This window comes from Octopus sinensis, linkage group LG9 (assembly GCF_006345805.1).
Source record: "Octopus sinensis linkage group LG9, ASM634580v1, whole genome shotgun sequence".
Taxonomy (NCBI): domain Eukaryota; kingdom Metazoa; phylum Mollusca; class Cephalopoda; order Octopoda; family Octopodidae; genus Octopus; species Octopus sinensis.
Genome location: NC_043005.1, coordinates 27751891 through 27776444, shown reverse-complemented (window position 1 = coordinate 27776444; position 24554 = coordinate 27751891). Strand labels below are relative to the sequence as shown.

The following is a 24554-nucleotide window of genomic DNA, read 5'->3' as shown; positions in this document are numbered from 1 at the left end:
ATATTTTCTTTGAAATGCACTGACTTTCTTTTCAATAAATTTTGGAAATAATAAAGAATTTTATAAAATAGGATACTTAAGCTAGATTTTGGAAAATAAATTAGCACAAAATTTTGATGGGAAATTTTTAAATTATTTCAAAATAGGAAGTGTACATCATAGAAGCAGGAGTAGTCTTAAGCGGGTCGGTTCAAAGGGAGTAAGGACCAGATCTCTTGCAATCTAGTTTTGACCTGCTGATCTCTTTTATGCCTGTTTTTAGATTTTAATCCTGAGAGATTTTTTGTCTACCAGTTTCATCTGAGTTAATCCATCTTGCTACATTATATATATTTCATCTTGCTACATTATATATATGAGACATTATACTATACAAGTCTGTTACTGCTCTCTGCTTGTGATGACAGTGATAGTATATTTAAAACAATTCAACATTTCACCTATTGGATAGCTTCAGTCATCATCACATCTGTAGTTTACATGCTGGCATGGGGTGGATGAAACTTGTTGAGATTCTGTTCTTTGGCTGGATACCTTTCTTGTTGCCAGCCCCTTCTTGTTCCTAAGTAAGGTACTTATTATTCTAGCTTTCGTTTTGTCATGACTAAGCACTTAATGGGCCAGACATGTTTTTATGGTGGGCAAAAACAACACCACTGCTTAAATGGTGACATTGAGTTTTCTTAATGTTAAAATGTGAGAATGTAAACAAAAGCAAGATACAATCGGAAGGCACAAATGTACACACACGTTCCATAGAGTTTGTCTACCAAATTCACTTTAATGGCATTGGGCAGCCCACTGTGGGCATGTTGAAGACACTAGCCCACAGTGCCATACTGTAGGAATGAACCTGGAACTACATGGTTACTAAGTGAACTTAACCACAGATCCAACTCATTGAACAGAATTTAAAGAAAATGACAGGAAAAAATTATAGGAAAAATATTGATGAAATTAAATCAGCATATTGATATTCCTATATTGTATGGCTTAAATCTTCCCATCTTTGAATGGTCAGAGGGAGACATTCTCTCAGGAATGTTACTGCCTGATCACAATATCATGCTTATCTCAAGAGCATGCAGTTCACTGCATGCCATTAAGAGAGGTAATAATACATTGGGTCTCTTGCTTGACAGATAATGTGGAACCCATCCATAATGTGAAGGTAATCCCTATAGTATTATCTGACCACAGTTTGAGGGAAATAATAATGTATTGTTCAAGGAAACCTGTAAATTAGTGCCTCATTACAACTGCAGAAAGTCAAAGGAAATCAAATAAGAAATCTACAAGAAAAACTGATACCAAGCTATCTCTTTGGAAAATAATGGTATGGAAATGAAGTAATTTATGTTAATACAAACTGTATAGATTAAACCTGTCTCACTGAAAAAGATAGGTGCCATTAGCAGAAATGGCATCCCTGACTACAGGAAAATTGTCTTGAGACAAAGGACAAACATCTTAAATTAGTCAAATGAACAAATAACTGAATGAGAAAAAATACTAAGGAAGGGTGAGTGTTGGATATTTCATAGTAAATAAAATAAAGTGCATACAGAGAGAGAGAGAGAGAGAACAATAAAGGAAGCATGGGTTGTAGGTAACATAAAAGCCAACTCTAAAATCTTCTATAGATCTGCAACAGATACAATCTCTGAGTAGTGCAAAATAGGGTCCTTGTTTGAATGAAGTATTTCTCTTGCTTCAGACCCTCACAAGGTAAGTAAAATATACAACAAACTACCTGAGCCTTATCTGCCTGTTGTGCCATTGGCCAAAGTACTTCATTTTATGTTGCTGCAGTCTACTCAGCTGTAAATGAATACCAACTAGGTACTGGTGCACCTCACTCTCTCTCTCTCTCTCTTTATCTCTCTCTCTCTCCAGCTGTTATGTCCTGGACTTAGGACGAGCAGTGGGACAGGGAAAGGCAGAGGAGAGAGTCTGTGTCTGCTTGCAACTACACAGGCATCAAAAACAGTTAGTGATATAGCTTGGTGCATGTATCAAGCCGTACTTGCAAGCAAGTGATGGCTGGCTGTACTCTACTGTACTCAATTGATGGGCATGTAAACAGCTGAGCCTGTATAGTTCTTCAACATTGCAACTGTGCAAAAGACAAGCGACAGCCATCAATGAGATTGATATAAAAAAAGTGATTTAATATTTCTAGAAGCAACCAAAAAGGATCTTGTGAAGCCACTTCACTTACTTTTCCAAAGCTACTTTGAAACAAGTAAGATTCTCCTAAATATGAATGAGAGTAAAATATGCCTATTCCTTATGGAGGATACAGAGTAGATGTTTACTGTCTTATCTGTTTGAATTCACATAGCAGACATGGAACATCTGAGAAGAAATACAGATATACATGTATGTATATATGCATATGTACATATATATAGCATTATCATTATCATTTAACGTCCGTTTTCCATGCTAGCATGGGTTGGACGGTTTTGACTGAGGGCTGGCAACCAGATGGCTGCACCAGGCTCCAGTCTTGATCTGGCAGAGTTATAGTTCTATATTTAAGATTTGAGGAATTATGTACATCATTTACATTTGACGGATATTTGTCCTCATCTTGTTTGTTGTTAACACAACGTTTTGGCTGATATACCCTCCAGCCTTCTTCAGGTGTCTTGGGGAAATTTCGAAGCTGGGTTCTCATTCCTAAGGTGTTTTTCGATGTTATTATTATTATTATTGTTCAGGTCACTGCTTGAAATCAAACTTGGAATCTTGTGGTTAACCACTACACTATATGCCCGTGAGCAATTATGGAGTGAATTTTAGGGCTTATGAATCTAATATTTTTCTATCTTTCCTTAATACCGGTTCCCATATGCTGCTCATATCTGCACTCGGTCTGCTTAGGAGGTTGTTGTGTCCTAGCATATGTGCTGCTTCTTTTAGTTTTTGTATTTTCCAGTGTCTATTATTTTAACTTCATCCCACAGACTGGTATATTCTGCATATCATTTGCACGATGTGGAGAATATACTGCCAGCATTCTCCAAATGACCTCAACATTAGCTTCAAGGTTTATCCAAGGCTGGGACCATGGGCCATATGTCCTCTGCCCAATTCAGGATCACAACATATAGGTACATTGTGACACAATTTCTTTTCCTCAACAGGTCCTGCCCTGTTTAACATTGTCCCAAAACTGATCAAAGAGGAAAAGGAGCCCGTCACCTTTAAACAGAGTCTGGACAAATTTCTTCAAGGAATACCAGATAAGCCACCTATACCTGGATACAACTCACTCAACAAAAACTCCCTATTCGAATGGACCATGATACCACAAAACTTGACTTAAAAAAGATTTAGATAATCCTATCAGGTGGTGCTATTAAGTTAAACATGGCCTGGACCAATCTTTAGTCGAAACATATCTAAGTTTATATATATATATATTTACAGAGAAAGAGATACATATATAGTGGTTACTTGCAAATAAACCACCTTAGTGTCATTCACCAGAATTCGAAGGCCAAACATGAAGTGCTGTTGGTCTACAAAAAAAAAAAAACTGTACTAACTCTCTTGATGGTACTATGACAACACAGATAAGGCTCAACTTCATACAAATTTAGCTTTCATGTTAAATGGTGTGAGAACAAAAGGCATTGGGCTATCATGCAGTTTCTGTTTACCACATTCACTCAATGAATTGACTGACCTGGGACTATTATAAAACACATTTGCCCAAGATATGCACTGCACAGTGGGATTGAACCTGAAATCACATGTTACAAAGCAAACTTCTTAACCGCACAGCCATACCTTTAGAATGCAATTTCAGGGAACATGACTTAGGTTGACATTGTATTTAGATACTATCTATTTATAGCACAAATGGAAAAACAACAGTGTTACATTTCTATCAATGTCAATATTATATTCTGATAAGTTCATGTCAACAATTATGAGCTCAGTTTTTCTATATTTAGTTGAGAGATTCATCGATGTGACCTCATGTAGGCATATATACGAAATATAAGTAGCAATTAATGTTATCATTAAAAGAGTAATGATTTCCATTCCTCATTGTTCATCTACCAATTAATTTGAACACTACATATAATTTACTTCCAATCATGTTGTCTTGTTCACAGTGTTGAGGCCTGGAAAGAGTGCAGAATGAAGTGCTTGTGTATAATGTCTATTCCTAAGTTTTAGTTTTAGGAATTTGGGGAGTGTGTGTGTGTGTGTGTGTGTGTACACTGCAATTTTCTGCCCATCTACAGTATATCTGCATTAAGATATACAGAATCACTCACATATGTATATATATATGTGTGTGTGTGTATATATATATATATATATATATGTGTGTATATATATATATATATACGTGTATGTATATATATACACATACACACATATATATATATACATATGTGAGTGATTTTGTATATCTTAACGTAGATATATATATATATATATATATCATGAAGTATATTTGCCACCTAAATGTGGCTAAACCTTAATTGTTGATGCTACTCTAGTTTGTAGCCCCAGGAAGACATCTCCAGCTGGTTGTTGACACACTATCTGTGCTCTATCAGTATTTGCAAAAGGAAGTCATTGTTCTTATCTCCAGCCTGACATGATACACATGGACCTGAGTTTCTGAGTATTGACCCATCATCAGCATGTGATAACCACTGGTTGGCAATGGGAAGTGATTCTCAATGCAAATATATATATACTTTTTCCAGTGACAAAATGTCACTGATCTCGAAAAAGTGGAAATAAGCAATAATAAATCTCTGAGCGAGGTATAAACAGTAGCTGCATGACATCGTGAAGTATATTTGCCACCTAAATGTGGCTAACCCTTAAGGGTTGATGCTACTGCAGCTTATATATATATATATATATATATATATATATATATATATATGTATGTGTGTGTATGTGTAGATATATACATATATATGTATATATATATGTGTGTGTGTATATATATATGTGTGTGTGTGTAGATATATATATATATGTGTGTGTGTGTAGATATATATATATATATGTATGTATATGTAGATTTATACATATATATGTATATATATGTATGTATATCTATGTATATATATATGTATATAAAGTTAATCCAAACATGAAAACACAACAACACGAGGACGTGGAACAAATATGGTATTATTGGATGCTCAGGAAGGAAGGGAAGAAGGAGGGTTTAACGTTTCGAGTTGAGCTCTTCGTCAGAAACATAGGAAAAAGAAAGATCCAGAGAAGGGAAGACAGAGGAAAAAAAATTGCCAATGGTACTCACACGGTCACATTATATATGTATATATATATAGTTCTGGAAGAAATTATAAAAACAATTATAATGTCACAGGAATGAATCATATTTTTCAAACATTTTGTCCCTTACACCATTGAGTAAATAATTGCATAAATAAAAAAATAAGGAAAACTTGTGCATATTTACGCATAAATTAGAGTGTCAGTGAATATAAATACAATATGTATATATGCACACATATATACATATATAGTCATCATCATACATGCATGATTATAGATTCACATACACACACATACATGCACATACATACATGAATATATGTACACACACTCTAACCTTTCATCATCTGACATAGGATCACCTCCTCCAATGTCCCTTCCCCGCTCAAAGATTCCTTGTCTTGCAAGTTACTTGGTGACCCTACCAGTGTTGGTGCCATGTAAAAAGCACTCATTTCACTCTGCAGGGTGGTTGATGTTAGGAAGGTCATCCCGCCATAAAAACCATGCCATAATAGACCCAGAAGCCTGGTGCAGTCTTCTGCCTGGCCAGCTCCTATCAAACTGTCCAACCCATGCCAGCATGGAAAGCGGATGTTAAACGATGATGATGATACAGATTCATGTATGTGAACATATACACACATTAAGACATACATATACATGCATATAAGTATATATACACATATATGCACGCACATAGACATGCATATACACATCTTCTATAATGGTCCATCTAATGCTGTTTGTAGCCCGCACTCTTATCCACTACACCATGGGCATATGGCATAGTGGTTAAGAGCAAGGGCTACTAACACCAAGATTCTGAGTTTGATTCCAGGCAGTGACCTGAATAATAATTATAGTAGTAATAATAATAATAATAATAATAATAATAATAATAATAATAATAATGACTGCCAGATCAGACTGGGGCCTGGTGCAGCCTCCTGGTTTCCCAGACCCCAGTCGAACCATCCAACCCATGCTAGCATGGAAAACAGATGTTAGATGATGATGATGATGATGATAACATTGAAAAATACCTTAGGAATGAGAACCCAGGTTTGAAATTTACCCAAGACACCTGATGAAGGTGGGAGGGTATATCACCTGAAATTTAGGTGGCAAATATACTTCACGATGTCATGCAGCTACTGTTTAAATATATATATTTCTTGCTGTATTTGTTACACTCACATCAGTTTACATATTTATTATTGTTAATTTATCAAAAAGAATTTAAAAAACAATGGCAATTGTTTAGCTATAATTTATGTTTCATTCATTGTTTATTTTCTCTTTGCGCTCCTGATTGTTTTTGACTGGAAGGTGAGACGTTTTCTCCCTTTGATTCATATTGACAATTGCTCAACCAAAGCTATCTGAGGATTTGTGTGGGGAGGGTGGTGTAAGATTTTAAGACAGAGAGGCTTTGGTCAGCAGTCTTTCCAACTTAATTCTGTTCATAGTGAATAAATAAATATTTGAAATATCAGAAACTAATTATGCAGCTAATTACTTGCTATTGTAATGTATCAAACCAGTCCCTGTTCCTGTGAACAGCAGGCAGATGGCACATAGGTAGTTGGTTGTACCCACACATCTATACATAACTCCAGATATACTGTGCCCTTGCCTATGTTGGTCATTTGACTTTTGAGAAGTAACAGCCAAACTGCTCCACTTCCACTGTTTGTATCTTCATTTCTGCTCACTTTCTTGTATATTGAGGGTTTGCTCTGTTGCCCCTTCACTACCATCTTATCTTCTTCCATGCTACTCCCACTCACCATTATAAAATGCTATGTAGTATCTGTATAGTAAGACACCTAGACTTGTACCTTGATCATACTTTAGCTTCTCATCACCAGGCTTAAAGCCACTCCCCTACTCTCAAATACTCCCCTGAAACTATTGAGGTGGATCTTCCTTTCCTTTTCCTGTCTCTCTAGTTACTTGGCTACCTCACTAGTGCTGGTGGAATTAGAGAAGCACCAGTATACACTGTAAAGTGGTTGGTGTTAGCAAGGGCATTCAGCTGTAGAAACCATACCAAAGCTGATATTAGAGCTTAACACAGTGCTATGGTTTGCTGGATCCTGTCAAACTGTCCAACTCATGCCAGCATGGATAAGAGGCACTAAATGATAATGGTGGTGGATATACTGACTGCATTTTTTTCAAGTCATGTGGTGGCTTAAATGTCTTTTTTGTCTTCCTTTGATATATATATGTATATATATTAGACAATTAATTGTATAATTTATGTTTCAGTATTGCTGAGTATAAGTGATAAAAGTACACAGTCAAGAATGAATGTGGAAAAGAGTTACAAGTGATAAGAAAGAAATGGCAGTCTCTCCATCAAAACAAATGCCATCATATAGTTCTATATCTAAGAGATGATGAATTATGTACATTATTTACATTTGACAGATATTTGTCCTCATCTTGTTTCTTGTTAACATGTTTCAGCTGATATACCTTCCAGCCTTCATCAGGTGTCTTGGGGAAATTTCAAACCTAGGTTCTCATTCCTATGGTATTTTTCGATGTTGTTGTTGTTGTTGTTGTTGTTTAGGTAACTGCCTGGAATCGAACTCGGAATCTTGGGGTTAGTAGTCCATGCTCTTAACCACTACACCATATGCCTGTGGGCATTGGAATCTGTAGTTTCTCTCCATCAAAACAACAGCTATCATGTCTGTAGTTTCAGAGAGAAGCTATCATCACTTGATACATTTTCACATCATCCAAATTTAGATTTCCTGCGTTCTTTCATTAAGGTTTAGTTGAGGTTGAAGATGAATTAGCATAGACTGCAAGAAGCAGATAAAACTATCTAGTTACTTATGGTCAACTTGTTATCTCCGTTCTTTATTGCCACTAAGTTATTCAGGTGTTTACATACTCATTAGATATATTGATAATACTGTAGAGAGAGCAATTCTTAAACAGTTTGGATATCATAGAAGATCTTATACAATCTGCTTGTAACAAACTAGCATTAATCTTACATTTCAGAACTAAATAACATTATTGCTGTTGTTGTTATTTTTGCAATTATTATTTTTTAAGGTGGCACATTGGCAGAATCATTAGCATGCCAGTCAAAATGCTGAGCAACATTTTGTCTGTCTCCATTCTAAATTCAAATCCTGTCAACGTTAACTTTGATTTTCATCCTTTTGGGGGTCAATGAAATAAGTACCTGTTGAGTACTAGGTTCATTGTAATCAACTAGTCCCCCTGTCCCCAAAATTTCAGGCCTTGTGCCTCCAGTAGAAAGGATTATTATTATTATCATTATTATTATTAAGGTGGCAAGTTGGCAGAATTGTTATTTTGCTGGGCAAAATGATTAACTGTATTTTCTCTGCCACTACGTTCTGAGTTCAAATTCTGCCAAGGCCAACTTTGCTTTCATCTTTTCAGGGTCAATAAATTAAGTACCAGTGAAACAGTGGGGTCAATGCAGTTGACTAGCTCCCTTCCCCAAAAATTTCAGGCCTTGTGCCTCCAGTTGAAAGGATTATTATTATTATTAAGGTGGGGCAGCAGAATTGTGCCATACAAAATGCCTTAACATCTGCAGAAAAAAAACAAGGAAGTCAACTAGAGGGGTCTGGTCTAAATACTTGCAATGTGGTGAACCTGACTAAAAGTACCCAAGGACCAGGTGGTAGTGTTAAACTGGGTAGCATAGATACAATATAGGCTAATTCACTGGAGTAATGGTAACACACTTAGTCGCGTTAACAAAGGGATATGGGTTCGGGTCCCATGTGGATAGGAAAGCCTACTTTTTTCTGTCGAGGGCTTATATACCCCATTATTAGACTATTTTCCTTAGTCATTGTACGGTGATTGCCATAAGCTTATATAAAAATACCATCATTATTATTTACAGGTTGTAAAACCCGGTGCCACATAACAAAACCATTCGCACCAAAAAGCTTGCATTTATATTTTGCAAGTCAGATGGGAATACTTAGTTTCAGGTTAGAAACGACATGGATCAATAAAATAAATGATGTGACATTTGAATGATTCAGACCCTCACCACACACATAACTAAGTAATTTATTTTATGGTACTTCCAGAACATTCCACTGTTGTATTACCTAGTGATTAGTGAACAGTATGTTTAAGTGACTGTTTGAGCTCTTAGAAGATAGCGACAGCACTGAAAACATTTCACACATTCTTACCAACGACTTAGATGTCAAGTACTGCAGCATAGTGGTGTATGTTATCTTGTCATAGTTGCTTATTTTGACAGTGGTGGTGGTGGTGGTTTCATTTGGGGTCAGCAGGCCTGTTAAAAACTGTTCCAACTGTGACCATCCTGTCTTTTATTTATATTGAGACATCTTTTTAAATATTTCGTTGATGTTTGTCTTGAGAAGGGGTCTGTCCCTTTGTTCTTGGCAAATCCTCAAGACCTGTGATATCATTGTCCTTATTATTCCACTTAATTTATTGAGGAATTTGGGTGGTGAAAGGAAGGGGACATTCTGAAGGGGAAGAGTTAGGCATTGTTATTAGTGTGGGGCTTGAAGGGTGTAGGGGAGAGTATAGTGTGGGTGATTGAAAAGAGAGACAAGTGTGATGGGAATGCTTGAGTGATTAACCATCTGCAAAGAGCTGAGTCCCCTGTAACTGAGCACATAGAGGTACCTTGTTGGTTCATAGTTTATACGTATAGACTAAATCACAAAAGTAATAGAATGAATTATAACACAACTAATTAACAGTGATGAGATGAACGACAGGGTACAACTGAAGCCCTCTTCCTAGTGAGACAAGAAATTGCAGGATAAGTTCTTAGATAAGAACAAGCCACTATCCTTAGTATCTGTTACCTTGAAGAAGGCTTTTGACAGGGTACCATACTCTTTAGTCTGGTACTTGCTAAGAGAACTAGATGAATGGCTTGCAAGAGCTATGAATGCTATGTGGCAGAGTTAGTAATGAGTTCAGCAAAGAACTTAGCATGTAGTTAGGTGTTCATCAGGGATTAGTTCTCAGTCCACTCTTGTTTGTTATTGTTCTTCTTACATAACTGATGAGTTAAAAGACAAGTTAACCATATAAGTGGAATAATAATGACAATGATATCACAGTTTTGAGGACCTGGATCTCAGCTGAATCTCTCAAACATTTAGAAGTGAAATTCCAAAGGTGAAAGCAAATCTTAGACTCAAGCAGTGGGAAAGTCAACTTAATAAAGACAAAAGTTTTAATGAGTAGAGCAAAAGATGAGACAGTACAGCCATCTGGAAAGTGACCATACTTAATATGCAATCGAGAAGCAGGCAGGAATGTTGTACATTGTACCTGGTGTAAAATATGGGCCAACTAGTGATGTAGTAGGATTACAGGTAGGTTGACAGAGAAGGTAGACGTTTTGTGTCGCAGATGTACAGTGGTCATTAGCAATAAGATCATCATCATCGTCATTATTTTAACATCTACTTTTCCATGCATGCATGAGTTGGATGGAATTCAGTGAGGTATATTCCCTATGGTGGGACATCTTTCCTCTTGTTCAATCCCTTTCCTGTTGTCATTCATAAAATTTTTTCAAATGCCGGGAAACACCTTAGAAATAGTTTACAGCAGTTGATCTATTCTCTGTCAACTTTTCTGAGATTCCACCACACATCATGTGCATTCATAGTTTACATTGAGTGATACCCTCTGGAGCATTTTTACCTACTCTTTTTCTGTGAATCAGACATTACCATTTTCCTAATGGTAGCAATTTTCTGCCTTCTTCTTTATTATTTACTGAAACATTTTTGTCCCTGGATTTATAGACCGAGGCTTGGCTCTGTGATTAAGAAACTCACTTTTCAACCATGTAGTCTTGTATTCAGTTCCACTGCATGGTACCTTGGTCAAGTGCCTTCGAGTTGGGCCAACATACATCCTGTGAATGAATTTGGAAGATGGAAATTGTGAGGGAGCCTATTGTGTGTGTGTATCTACTGTCTGCCTGTCTGTCCATCTATCCATTGACCGATCGATCTATTGATCGATCCATCCATTGACCTATCCATCCATCCATGCAAGTGTGTGTGTCTTGTGTATGTCCCTAACCACCACATAACAACCAGTGTTGGTTTGTTTATGTGCTTGTAACTTAGCAGTTTGGCAAAAGAGAGCAATAGAATATGAGCCAAACTTATAAAAAGAACAAGGACTGGGGGTCAACCCTGTAGTCTTGGATTCCCCTCAAGCAGGGCATGCTACCTGATGTTCCAGTAAAGAAGAAAACATAAAATTGCTACCATTAGGAAAACCCTTCAAGGCAGTGCTCCAGCCTGGCCACAGCCCAATGACTGAAATAAGTAAAAGATAAAAAAGATTTATGTTTGCATATGTATCTGTATGTGTATGCGTATATGTGTGTTCGCAGAATTTGTCATAGTTCACTGTTAACATCTGTGACAGTTGTAATGCCTGCTTGATATAATTTATTGACAGTCTCTTGTTGTTGCTAGGGACATATCCTCTCTCACACACACACACATTCATCAAACCTTTCCTTCAACCCATGGTGGATGTGAGTGTCTGTGTCATTAAGGAACTTCTATGTAAGCCAAATCTTTCTGATATCCCTTCAAGCTTAAATACTAAAAGGACATTTAAACTCTATGTGAGCATACTAATGCAGTAGGGATGGTCACTACTAAAATTAGGAAGTGTTTTTTTTTTATATACTGAATTTAATCCCTTTGTTTCTATTGTTTCTAACAACATATATCGTGCATGTTTCAATTAGTTTACAACATTAACAATGAAAAGATTAGAGGGATTTAATGAATTTGCTAATTTTTTTAATAAACTAATTTTTACATTAATTATTGAGGTTGAGTCCTAATTGAGTAAACCTATAATGGTATTCCAGTTGTGGCAATCCTGTCTTTTATGCTTTTTTTTATGTTTAGACACAATGCATCTAGGATCCAATTGTCCAATGTGTCCTACCCACTTTTTTTAAGATGGTAGAGTGGGTGATAGAAAGGAGATTGGGTTGCCATTTCTAGCAAGTCAAACAACAACAAAGAATCTCACATAATGACTGAGTATTGTTATTTAGCCTCAAGTTAGCTTTCACTGGGCAGACCTATGATCAAATGCATCCCAGCCATGACCATCCCATCTTTTTCCTATGTGTAAGGAACCAAGGACCACATTATCATGCATTTTTAAAACAGTATTAGTGTATTTTGATGGAAATTTGACTGCTGTTTTTAGCAGATCGTCTTCTTATCTGCATTTCAGGTTCAATTCATAGTTATTTCAATTTACCTACACTGGAACCTGTGTAGACTATGAAGAGAGGCACTGTCCTCTTCCTGGTCCTTTCAAACCATCTCTCAGATTGCACATGTTGGTGTTCACCTTGAACTTCTGTTGGTTAATGTCTGTAGAGCAATATTAGTGCTTTAGAAGGTTACATTTCTGTAATGATGATGGTAGTGGAGAAAGGTTTTGGAAGAATGCCTGGTAGAAATTACCCAAAGATGCCTTCTGCAAGAAAAACATATTAAGCAAGAGCACTCTGAGAGTGCAAACCTCTGCCAAGGCAACACCAATGTCTTCTCAACGATTAGCCAGAGATGATTTTTAAAATGAGAATATCTGAAATAAACTCGACTGCTCTCACAAATGAGAATACTAAAAATGAACCCAACCACTCTCAAAAATTAAGTAAAAAAGACAGGAAAAATAATCCAGAATCCTTGTTTGGTGCCAGATCAATCCCAAAATCTAATCAGTTTGTGCCAGTCACAAAGCCAGACATTCCTGAAAGTTTCATCTGAATCCATCCAGCGATTCTTGAGATATCTTCTTTATGGACAAACAAACAAGCATGACTGAAAACAATACCTCCACCTTTGCTAAGGCGAAGGTAATAAATGCTAATATATCATTGCAATGAGTCAAAGTCTTTCAACTGATTAAAACGTTAGTACTTCCACTCCCACCCCACCTCAACCAATATTTTTAAAGCCTCTATATCTATCAGTGTTTATTCTCTCAGAAATCTTTATATCTCTATCACCAAGTACTGATATAGCTATGCTTCACAGAGGTAACTTAATAAGACTCACAGACATATCTGGGGTTATCACTATACACACTTCATATCAATGAAAACTAATTTAACATTCAGAGTTGTCTCTTTGCCTTTCTTAAGCCAAGTTAATCATTAAACGGTTTTCCCTTCCCATTTTGAAACCAAGTGCAATTTTAATCGATAAAATTTTTTCTCAGTATTTTCCATTAATTGTCTCTGATTTTACTATATAGTACCTGCCTTGCTATATACTATTACTGTCTTTACTAACAGTACCTGCCTTACTATACATTATTACTGACTTTCCTATATAGTACATGGCCTACTATATATTCAAACTCTGAAGTCCATGGTCTGATGTATTTAAAATGACACCTGTGTAATTTGTTCTAATTACCAATGTTATTGTTTATGTTGTAGATGTCCATAAGTAAAAGCCATATTTACTGACTCTCTCTCTCTCTCTCTCTCCAGAGTTGTTGTTGGTGATGGAAGTCAGTGTCGGTGGTTTGTTGTTCAAATCAAACTTTGACTCTGGAAACTTGGCTAAGGTTGAGAGAGTGTATAAAGATGATACCAAAGACAGTTCATCAGGTAAGGAGAAAAGGAAGACACACACACACACATACGTTTTATACTGGCTTTTACAGCCATCCTCAATTCTGAATATCATTTCTCCCCTTTCACATTTTTTCTTCATCTCCCTTCCCCCAACTACATACACTCTGCCTCCTTTTCTCTCATCCTTCTCCAATCTTTTTTTCTGCTGCTCTTCCCTTTCTGTACTGCCAATCATCACCTCCTCTTCTCCTACCTTCCCTCCAACTCGCATTTACCATTGATTACCCCACCCCAACCCCTGTCCACCATTCGCTACCTTTACCTCCCTCCCTCCCCCACCATCTTATTCTCCCCATCCACTCTTGCAACCTCTACTCACCCATTCTCCCTTTTTTTCTGTCACCCTTCTCTCTTCTTATTTCTTTATTGCCCACAAGGGGCTACACACAGAGGGGATAAATAAGGACAGACAAATGGATTAAGTCGATTATATCGACCCCAGTGCATAACTGGTACTTATTTAATCAACCTCGAAAGGACGAAAGACAAAGTTGACCCTGGCGGAATTTGATCTCAGAACATAGCGGCAGACGAAATACCGCTAAGCATTTCGCCCGGCGTGCTAACGTTTCTGCCAGCTCGCCACCTTTGTCATCCTTCTCTCTTCTGTCCACCTTCTTGCACCTTGAGGGCACACTTTGACACCTGATCATCACCATCTTCACCTCCCCTTTAACACATTTACTCCCGCACGTCTTGCCGGTGGATCGTGGTGAGTATGTTAACGAGCTCTGCTCAACCCACCTGCCAGTTGTTTCTTAATTTCTTTCCTATGAGCTTTCTGGGAGCTGGAATTGCTTTGAATTGTACTTTTGCTACACTAAGAGAACAATTTTTTATAGATTTTAAAAATATTTCTTTTCATTTTTCTTCTGATTTCACCATGTAATGAGGTAAAATAACAGATTGATTATTGAGAAAGTTTTATTTGCCATTGAATCAAAAATAGCTAGTTCTTTTTTGAAAAAATTGGTAGATTTTCCAATAGAAACAGAATGGAATGAAAAATATTTTACTTGCCATGGAAAGCAAAATAGTTCTTTTTGAAAAGATTTTCAATAGAAAAAGACCCAAAAGTTTTAATTGACCATGGGTTGGTAGATTGTGTGATATGAACTAGGGCAGTGTTTCTCAAACTATCTGATGTGGCATTCTGGCAGTTTTTTTTCTTCCAATGTGCCAGAGACTGGTAATATTTCTTAATGATATTAATTTATACCGGAAACAATATATATAATGAATATAATAAAAGTTGACAATTTTAAAAATATTTATTTTGTAAACAAATAATACAATATTACATAAACATTTCATAAGCATTTTATAATGTTTCTTTCTTTTCTGTAAACTTGCCATGTACCAGCAGCTGATGGCTCACAAATCAGCACCAGTCTGCAGATCACCACTTTTAGTAGCACTGAACTAGGGTACCACACGACCCTCCAGTGGGACGTGGGTATTTAACACTACCTATGTGATCTTTCCCTCACATATGGTATAATGTAAAAATGTTATGCCACTCACATCAAAATTAATTAAGATATCATATTGGGACCCTGGGATAAAGTGTAAAATGAGGTTTGGGACCCAACGTGTTAAACTCCCTCCCAATTAGTCCCCACTACATTTATATAATGCAAAATAATCACGCATGTATTCTTCTGCAACAACAAACCTGTTGTAATTTTTTTCATACCTTACCTCTCAACAACTAGTATAAAACACTCACCCCCCGCCCTCCTAGTCAGCCTAAGAGGATATTTAGTCTTGTGCGTTACATGGCAAGCCCACTCTGCAAAACAGTTGGAATTAATAAGGGTATCCAGCTATAGAAACCATGCCAAAAACAGACATTAGAGCCTGATGCAGTCCTCCAACTCAGCAGATCCTATTGAACCATCCAAGATGGACGGTAAATGATGATGATACAACAGGGTTTCTTTTCAGTTTCCACCAACTAAATACACTCACAAGGATTTAGTCAACCCTGGACTATAATAGAAGACACTTGCCCAAGGTGTTATATACAGTGAGACTGAACCTAAAATCATATGGTTGTGAAGTGAACTTGTTATCCACACAGCTATAACTGCACCATGCATGTATGTATGTGTGTGTGTGTGTGTGTGTGTGTGTAATAGGATTTGTGGTGGACTATCACTTAGTAAGATAATCTGATTTGCAAATCCCTGTTATCTGCTGCTCTGTACGGACACATAACCTTGGAGTAGATTTATTAGGATTGAACAATTGCCAGCTGTGTCATGCAACGACACTCTTTCAACACTTCATTGTTGTTAATGATTTTTGTTTATCTTTTTGTTTGTTTTGTTTCGTTTTCTTCTTCAGTTTCCAATAATGTGAACCGAAATGCGGAACTCCAACCTGATTTGGAATATAATGTTTGGACCAGACCAGACTGTTCCAATACCATATATGAAAATGGAAATAGGTTAGTTATTTATGCAGCCCATTATATAATAATAATAATAATAATAATCATCATCATCATCATAATAATAATAATAATAATAATAATAATACTGATAGTCTTTTCTACTATAGGCACAAGGCCTGAAATTTTTGGGAAGGGGGCCAGTCGATTTGATCGACCCAATATGCAACTGGTACTTAATTTATTGACCCCCAAAAGGATGGCAGAATTTGAACTCAGAATGTAAAAACAGACAAAATACTGATTAGCATTTCACTTGGCGTGCTAATGATTCTGCCAGCTCACCACCTTATTACTGCTGCTGCTGCTGCTGCTACTACTACTACTACTACTACTACTACTACTACTACTACTACTACTAGTAATAATAATAATAATAATAATCCCTTCTACCAGGGATCAGGCCTGAAATTTTGGGGGTGGGAGATAAGTTGATTATACTCACCCCAGTATTCAACTGGTACTTATTTTACTTGTTTTATCATCCCCAGAAGGATGGAGGGCAAGAATCTTCTGTTGATGGTTGAAAATTATTATCATTATTCAGATGGAGGATTAGCAGAATTGTTAGTGTTGGACAAAAATGTCTTGGCGCATTTTGTTATGGATCTTTACATTCTGGGTTCAAATCCTGCTGAGATTGGCTTTGTATTTCATCTTTTCATGATTGATTAGATATAGAACCAGTAAAGTACCAGGCTGTGTTTAATTGTCAACCCTGTCCCCTCAGATTTCTGGTATTGTGCCTATATTAGAAACAATCAATAAGAAACAAGCTGGGAAATTGTTGGAGCATCAGAAAACCGATCTTGTGGTATTTGTTCTAAGTTCAAATCCCACTGGGATGAAAAGCCAACTTGGGGTCTCTGGGGGTCAATAAAATAAAATAACAGTTAAGTACTAGAGTTGTGGGTATCAACTAACCCCCTTCACTCAAAAGTTGTAGTCTTGTGCCTAAATTAGAAACTATTATTGTTTTTTGGTTTCCCTATTGTTCACTGCTGTGTGGTGAAGTTCATCCTAGCTTTAAAACCAATAAGCTGTTGTATGACAATAAACTTGCACAAATTGTTTTCCTTGGAGGAGTTGAACTCAACATCTCAAGCTACCAGGACACCTGTCACTTTTACAGTGCTGCTGCCCCTCACTGGAAGGAGAAATTGAGTTTCCTATGCTTCTTACACTGAGGATGAAAATGGTTTGTCCAAGTACTCAGCATAGTACCTGTGATACACTCTGACCCTTTTGCTAGTTGTAGGATCATTTATATTAACCAGCACTAATTGAATCAGTTATTAGTTCTGCATTTGTGTTATGTTTCTCTTTTAGTAAACTACTCGTATTTAATATAATCATTATAATTATTTCATAATAATTGTTTCTAGCAGAGGCACAAAACCTGAAATTGTAACAGAGTTGATTACTCACTATCATCAACTCCACTAACTGACTGGTATTTCATTTTATTGACCCCAGATGGATGTGGGATTTGAACCATGAATGTAAAGAGTCGGAAGAAATACTGCAAGGAAGGACTCTGTCAACTCACTATTGTATTATTGATAATTATAATTAAGATCAAGAGATGAAGCATTTGCTAGCAGAATTCTGATGGTTCATAGCATTCTAGATGAAAGTAATAAAATTAATTCACGCAATAACACCATTCGAGCGTAGTTGTTGCCAGTGCTGCCTGACTAGCTCCCATGCCAGTGGCACATAAAAAGCACAATTCGAGTTCAGTTGATTATATCACGCAGTATTTAATGTGTTACTCTACCACTTTTGCCACCCTCTAACCACCCTTCTATTCTAGAAAGAACAGAAAATATAACTGCTTTAACCCTTTCATACCAGCTCATCTGAACCCTTACTCATACTAAAGTGATCTTATATAAATGGAAATCTCCATCTAGATTTCATTGTAATATGAACAATATCATGAAATTTCAGTTAGTTGGCACCAACATAATATATACCAATATATAAAATTACAGATAGTTTTCTCAACCACTCCAGAATCTTAGTTATATTGGTAATTAATTCAAACAGATCAATTGTCTGCTCATGAAGGATATAGTTATAAAAAGGTTTGAGTTTGCCCTTTTTTTGTTTTTTTAATTATTCTCTGACTCCTTAGAAAATGATTATTTTATAAATGTTTAATTATTCATAAGCCATTTAAAATCACACACAAAAACCGTTAGATTCACTTGAACATTTAAATATAATTTGCTAAAATATTTCTGTTCCTTTGAGACTGTGACCTGATCACTGACAAAATTCCATGCTGCATCTTAGTGAACAGGTCACAGTCTCAAAGTGATGAAGATATTTTGGAAAATTAAATTTGAATGTTGAAGTGAATCTGACAGTTTTTTTTGTGTTTTTAAATGACTTATAAACACCTTTCACACTGCAATTGTTTTTGTTTCAGCACACAATCTCAGATCAGGTCACTTGCTATGCAAGTACATTTCCATAATGTTGAATTATTAATCTTGTGAATTAACCCTTTTGATATCAGCTTGCTTGAGACTGTCTCCTTGTTCTGTGATATAAATTTCTTGTTTTTAAGTATTCTAAATTAAACTTCCCATTAAAATTGCATACTAATTTGTTTCAAACACCAGAGTAATTATACTAAATGCTTAATTTTTTTCAAAATTATTGAAACAAAAGCAATGTATTTCAACAGAGAAGGATTAATGTTTATAAATGTTTGAGAATCTTGATCCTATGAACCTTACCCCCTGAATTATAATTATAGAAATAAAGTTCTGTAAGTCTTTGATCTTGCTCTACACCACAATAATAATTATTTTATTTATTTATTTGTAGATCCTGGTTCTACTTTGGTATAGAGGGGGGATTGCCTGGCCAAATGATCAAAATCAACATTATGAATATGAACCGTCAAGGTAAACTTTATAGCCAAGGATACTGTCCAGTGATATACACAGTTCCTGGCAGCAATAAATGGGAACGTCTTCAAGAGAAACCAGTTTTTGATGTAAGGGACTGACGATATTCATTTATATGTTTGTTAAAATGTTTGCTTCTGTTAGGTTTTAAATTTAAGTTGCTATTTTTTTGCCTATTTGGGATATGGGAATGAAGGGTTGTGAAAGGGAATGATGGGAAATTTGAATATTTATAGGCACAGGAGTGGCTGTGTGTTAAGTAGCTTGCTTACCAACCACATGGTTCTGGGTTCAGTCCCTCTGCGTGACACCTTGGGCAAATGTCTTCTACTATAGCCTCGGGCTGACCAAAGTATTGAGTGGATTTGGTAGACAGAAACTGAAAGAAGCCTGTCTTATATATATAAATATGTATGTGTGTGTATATGTTTGTGTGTCTGTGTTTGTCTCCCCAACATCACTTGACAACTGATGGTGGTGTGTTTATATCCCCGTAACTTAGCGGTTCAGCAAAAGAATCCGATAGAATAAGTACTAGGCTTACAAAAAATAAGTCCTGGGGTCGATTAGCTCGACTAAAGGTGGTGCTCTAGCATGGCCGCAGTAAAATCAAGAGGCCTCCTAGTAAAATTAGCAAAGCCCAAAGTTTTAGTATGTAGAAAAGAGACCTTCTTTACTTGTCTGCATACAAGGAAATTTATATTACAGTCATTTAAACAAATCTTTGTTTCTCGTTTACCACCTCACATCTTTATTACTATTCTTTGCTCTCTCTCTCTCCCTCTCTCTCCATTTTTATTGCTATTCATTATTCTCTTTCTACTAACCCCTCTTCCATCATTCAGTCTTTCTCCTATCTCTCTTTCGTCACCCTGTCTCCTTACTGTCTCTCTCTCTCTCTCTCTTCTGATTATGTTGCTCATCACTGTATTTTATTCAATCTCTTTACCAACAACTAATATGCAGCTGTCTATTACTCTCTTTCCTTCTCTCCTTCCATGACTATCAATCTGGTTTTCCCCTTTTACTCTCTCTCTCAAGAGTACAACCCCACTGCATGGCACCTTGGGCAAGTGACTTCTGCTATAACCCTGGGCTGGCCAATGCCTTGTGTGGGAGTGTGAAAATCCTGTCTTGTGTGGGCTGTGTGTGAGTAAATGTACATGAATGTTGATATCCCATGATTCCATTTCAGCAAAACTGAATGATATTTACATTCCTTGTTGATGTGGCAACCAACTGCCCTGCACATTTGAAAACCTTTGTAATAAAAAAAAATCCCCTAACTGAAATCCCCTAATTGGCGTTAGGAAGGGTATCCAGCTGTAGAAACACTGCCAGATCTGACTGGGCCTGATGAGGCCTTCTGGCTTCACAGACCCCAGTTGAACCGTCCAACCCATGCTAGCATGGAAAACGGACGTTAAACGATGATGATGATGATATGATGATGAAAAACAGATATGGGTTGGTGACAGGAAGAGCATCTAACCTTAAAATTGTACCTCAAATATGTGTGTCCAGCCCATGCTTGTATGGAAAAATGGATGTTACACGAACGAATGACTCAACAGACATTACTCACCTAATTCTCTCTCATCACTCTTTTTCTGTCACCCTTTCAATCATGTTATCTTGAAAGAATGGGGATAACATGGAGGCAGGAGTGAGGACTATTTGGTCAGTGATGGATGTTACTCTTTTACTCTTTTACTTATTTCAGTCATTTGACTGCGGCCATGCTGGAGCACCACCTTTAGTCAAGCAAATCAACCCTGGGACTTATTCTTTGTAAGCTTGCTACTTATCCCCAGACAACTGGGATGCTGTCTGAGGATAAGACAACTTCTCTCGTGAAGATGCTACAATGAACTGTATCCAGTTCATTCTGTAAAGTGGATGGCTCTAGAAAAAGCCTCCAGCTAGAGACACCAAAATGGAACGCAATAGTGAGTTGTGGTCCTCTGACTCTTCGAGGAGAACAGAAACTCCAATAGAGAACTGACCTGAACTGTGGTGACCTATTCGATTCATGCCAGCATGGAAAATCAGATGATAACTGGTAGTCGGGTACAGGAAAGTTGGAGAATGCTTTGCCTAGAGATGTATCTGAAGGAACATCTGGCTACAATTTATTGTTGGTCAAGCTACTGCATAGAAGCTTCTTTAATTCATGTTTGAAGCAAGTGAAATAGTTGTTGTGAATACGGTTTCTCACCCAATTAGTGATTGTCCAATTCACTGCTTGGTGACCTACTTTAGAAAAGAAATGTAATTTTTCTTTTAGCTTTTTAAATCAGTCTTAAGAACTAAATCCAATAAAAGTCCAGATTGTGTTCCACTTTCTAGTTTAATTTAAGTTTTTTTTTTTATTTTTATTGCGTTTATATTTTTTAAAATCTTAAAATTTGCCAAAACTATTTTATTTCTAGCATAGAAAAATTGATTATTAATTAGAACTGAGGGAGAGAAAGAGAGAGAGACAGAGAAAGAGAAATTATGCATGTGTGTGTATATATATATATAGTGAGAATTTACAAAAAAAACAAAAGACAAAGACAGGTGTGTAAACAACAAACAGATGTATTAGTTTAACGCTCAGGAAGTGAGGGAGTCTTTTACTTTCGAGTGTATGCTCTTCAACAGAAAGGAACACAGAAATAAACAGAGAGAGAAAATAGAAAAAGGTTTAGTGGCTAGTGATCTATCATGGCGAATGCTGGACAGAGGGGTCACACAAGAGAGCTAGGAAGAAGGGGAGATAATAAAGTAGTGGTGATCCCAAAACAAAGGTGTGCATGCGTGTATATGTGAGAGCATGTATGTGTGTGTGGAAGGGGGCTGGTGACCTTGACATATGTGTGTGTGCATGTATAGGTGTGTGGATGATGACGTGGGTGCTGGGAAGTGTTCAGTGCTAGTGTGTGTGGTATGGTGGTGTTGGGGTGTGGGGGAGGCGAGAGTGTTGTCTTTATTAGTGGATGTTTGCAAATTATGTGTTTACCAATTGAAGACAGCAGATCAATGCTTATGCCATATATTTAGATGAAATGTGAAAGGAGGTGGGAGATTTTTTTGTGTATGACTTGCAATTATGAATATCTGAAATGTAAAGGCCCATAAGCTTGCTACTGGTTTATGGGTGGGGCTGACCAAGTGGAACTGTGCAGAGGGGTCACACAGGAGAGCTAGGAAGAAGGGGAGATAATAAAGTAGTGGTAATTCCAAAATGAAGGTACACATGCATGTGAATGTGAGGGGGCTGGTGACATTGATGTGTGCATGTGTAGGTGTGTATATATATATATACATAAACACACACAGATGCTGGTGGCACATAAAAAGCACCCACTACATTCTCGGAATGGTTGGTGTTAGGAAGGGCATCCAGCTGTAGAAACATTACCAGATGAGATTGGAACCTGTATAAATATATATATATATATATATATATATATATATATAGAGAGAGAGAGAGAGAGAGAGAAAAGTTGTCAGAATTTTGGGAAAAAATTATTTTTATTTCTTCATTATTATTAGCACTTTCGTTCCTTTCTCAAACTTGTCAAATAAAATTTTGTGTATGTACAAACACCCTGTTCATTTATATGAAACATGATTTTTGGGGGTTTTGTTTAGAAGAGAACATTGTTTTTGATATTTTGGGTGAGGTTCCATGACTATCAGCCTTATCTACCTACTAATATTTCTATCTATCCATCCCCACTGACATGGAACCTCCCCCCCCCCCAAAAAAACAATGTTCTCTTCTAAACAAAACCCCCCTAAAACATCTGTTTTATATAAATGAACAAGGTGTTTGTACATTCACAAAATTTTATTTAACAAATTCGAGAAAGGAACCTAAGTATAAATAATAACAAAGAAATGAAATGATGTTTTTTCCAAAATTTAATGACCTTTTTTCTCAATATTCAATTTCAGTACATCACACCTAACACTCTATACACAGTGCTGCTGGACTGGCTCCCATGCAGGTAGCATGTAAAAAACACCTTTTAAGCGTGGTCGTTGCAAGAACCGCCTGACTGGCTCTCATGCTGGTGTCACGTAAAAGCACCCGCTACATTCTTGGAGTGGTTGGCATTAGGAAGGGCATCCAGCTGTAGAAACTTTGCCAGATCAGATTGGAGTCTGGTGCAGCCTCTGGCTCACCAGTCCTCAGTCAAACCGTCCAACCTATGCCAGCATGGAAAGCAGACGTTAAACGATGTTGATGATGATGATGATGATGATATATATATAAAGAGAGAGAATGAGAGAGGAACATTTAGATAACTCTAAAAGTTACTGTAAGCTAAATACCTATATTTACTTGTGTATAAGTCACACAATTTTACACTTGATTTTAATTTTGGGAAAAACTATCATGCAACTTAATCATGGGGTTAAGTTAATGATGGGGAAATATTTTGGAATAAGATTTAGAAACTATATTAGGGGTGCAACTCATACATGAGTAAATGTGGTATACGTTTCTGTTTAGACGGGAAGAATCAGATTCATTGTTTCTATTCATTTATTTCTCATGGACGCTGGTCATAGCCCCTTACTAAACAGACATGAAATATTGTCAGTTAATAAGTACCCTGATTAGACGAGTGACTTGTGAGGTTCGAGTGTGTCTAGTTACCATGTATGTATATATATGTATATGTATGTGCGTGTTTGTGTATCTGGCTAGATAACTTTAATCCTGTCGGTGGCTAGGTAACTTTAATCCTGTTACTGTCATGGCAACTGTACACAATTAGCAATATTAATTAAACTGCACTGTTGTTACTTCTTCATAAGTGTGTTAATCTATGTGTAGGTAAAAACAGGGCTGAAAATAAATAACCCTAAAAATAAATTACTATTTGCCACATTCACATATACACATACATATGCATATACACACACACATACATACATACGCATATGTATACGTACATCTCGTCTCTCCTTTTCTCTCTCTGTATACTTACATATATATACATACATGCATATATATTTATAAACATATATATATGTACATAATATAGATATATTAGACACACACAAATACACACACATATACTTACTCTGCTAGTTTTCCTCTCCCTATCTATCTATCTGTCTGTCTCAGATTTTAGCGCAAGGCCTGCAATTTCTTGGGAGGGCTTAAGTT

At 36.7% G+C, this 24554-nt stretch overlaps 1 protein-coding gene across 9 annotated transcripts in view; it reads left to right on the top strand.

Moving 5' to 3' along the window:
• The window catches only part of LOC115215590 (cytosolic carboxypeptidase-like protein 5), a 75421-nt gene that overhangs the window by 5258 nt on the left and 45609 nt on the right, over positions 1-24554 (top strand). For all 9 annotated transcript variants that reach the window (XR_005000609.1, XR_005000608.1, XR_005000610.1 and 6 more), the window contains exons 2-4: positions 13859-13978; positions 16355-16457; positions 19302-19473. Coding sequence is in view for 6 of the 9 variants with exons in the window: in XM_036505839.1 (XP_036361732.1) it covers positions 13873-13978; positions 16355-16457; positions 19302-19473 (381 nt within the window). In the remaining 3 variants the exon portion in view is untranslated. The remainder of the gene's footprint in view (positions 1-13858; positions 13979-16354; positions 16458-19301; positions 19474-24554) is intronic.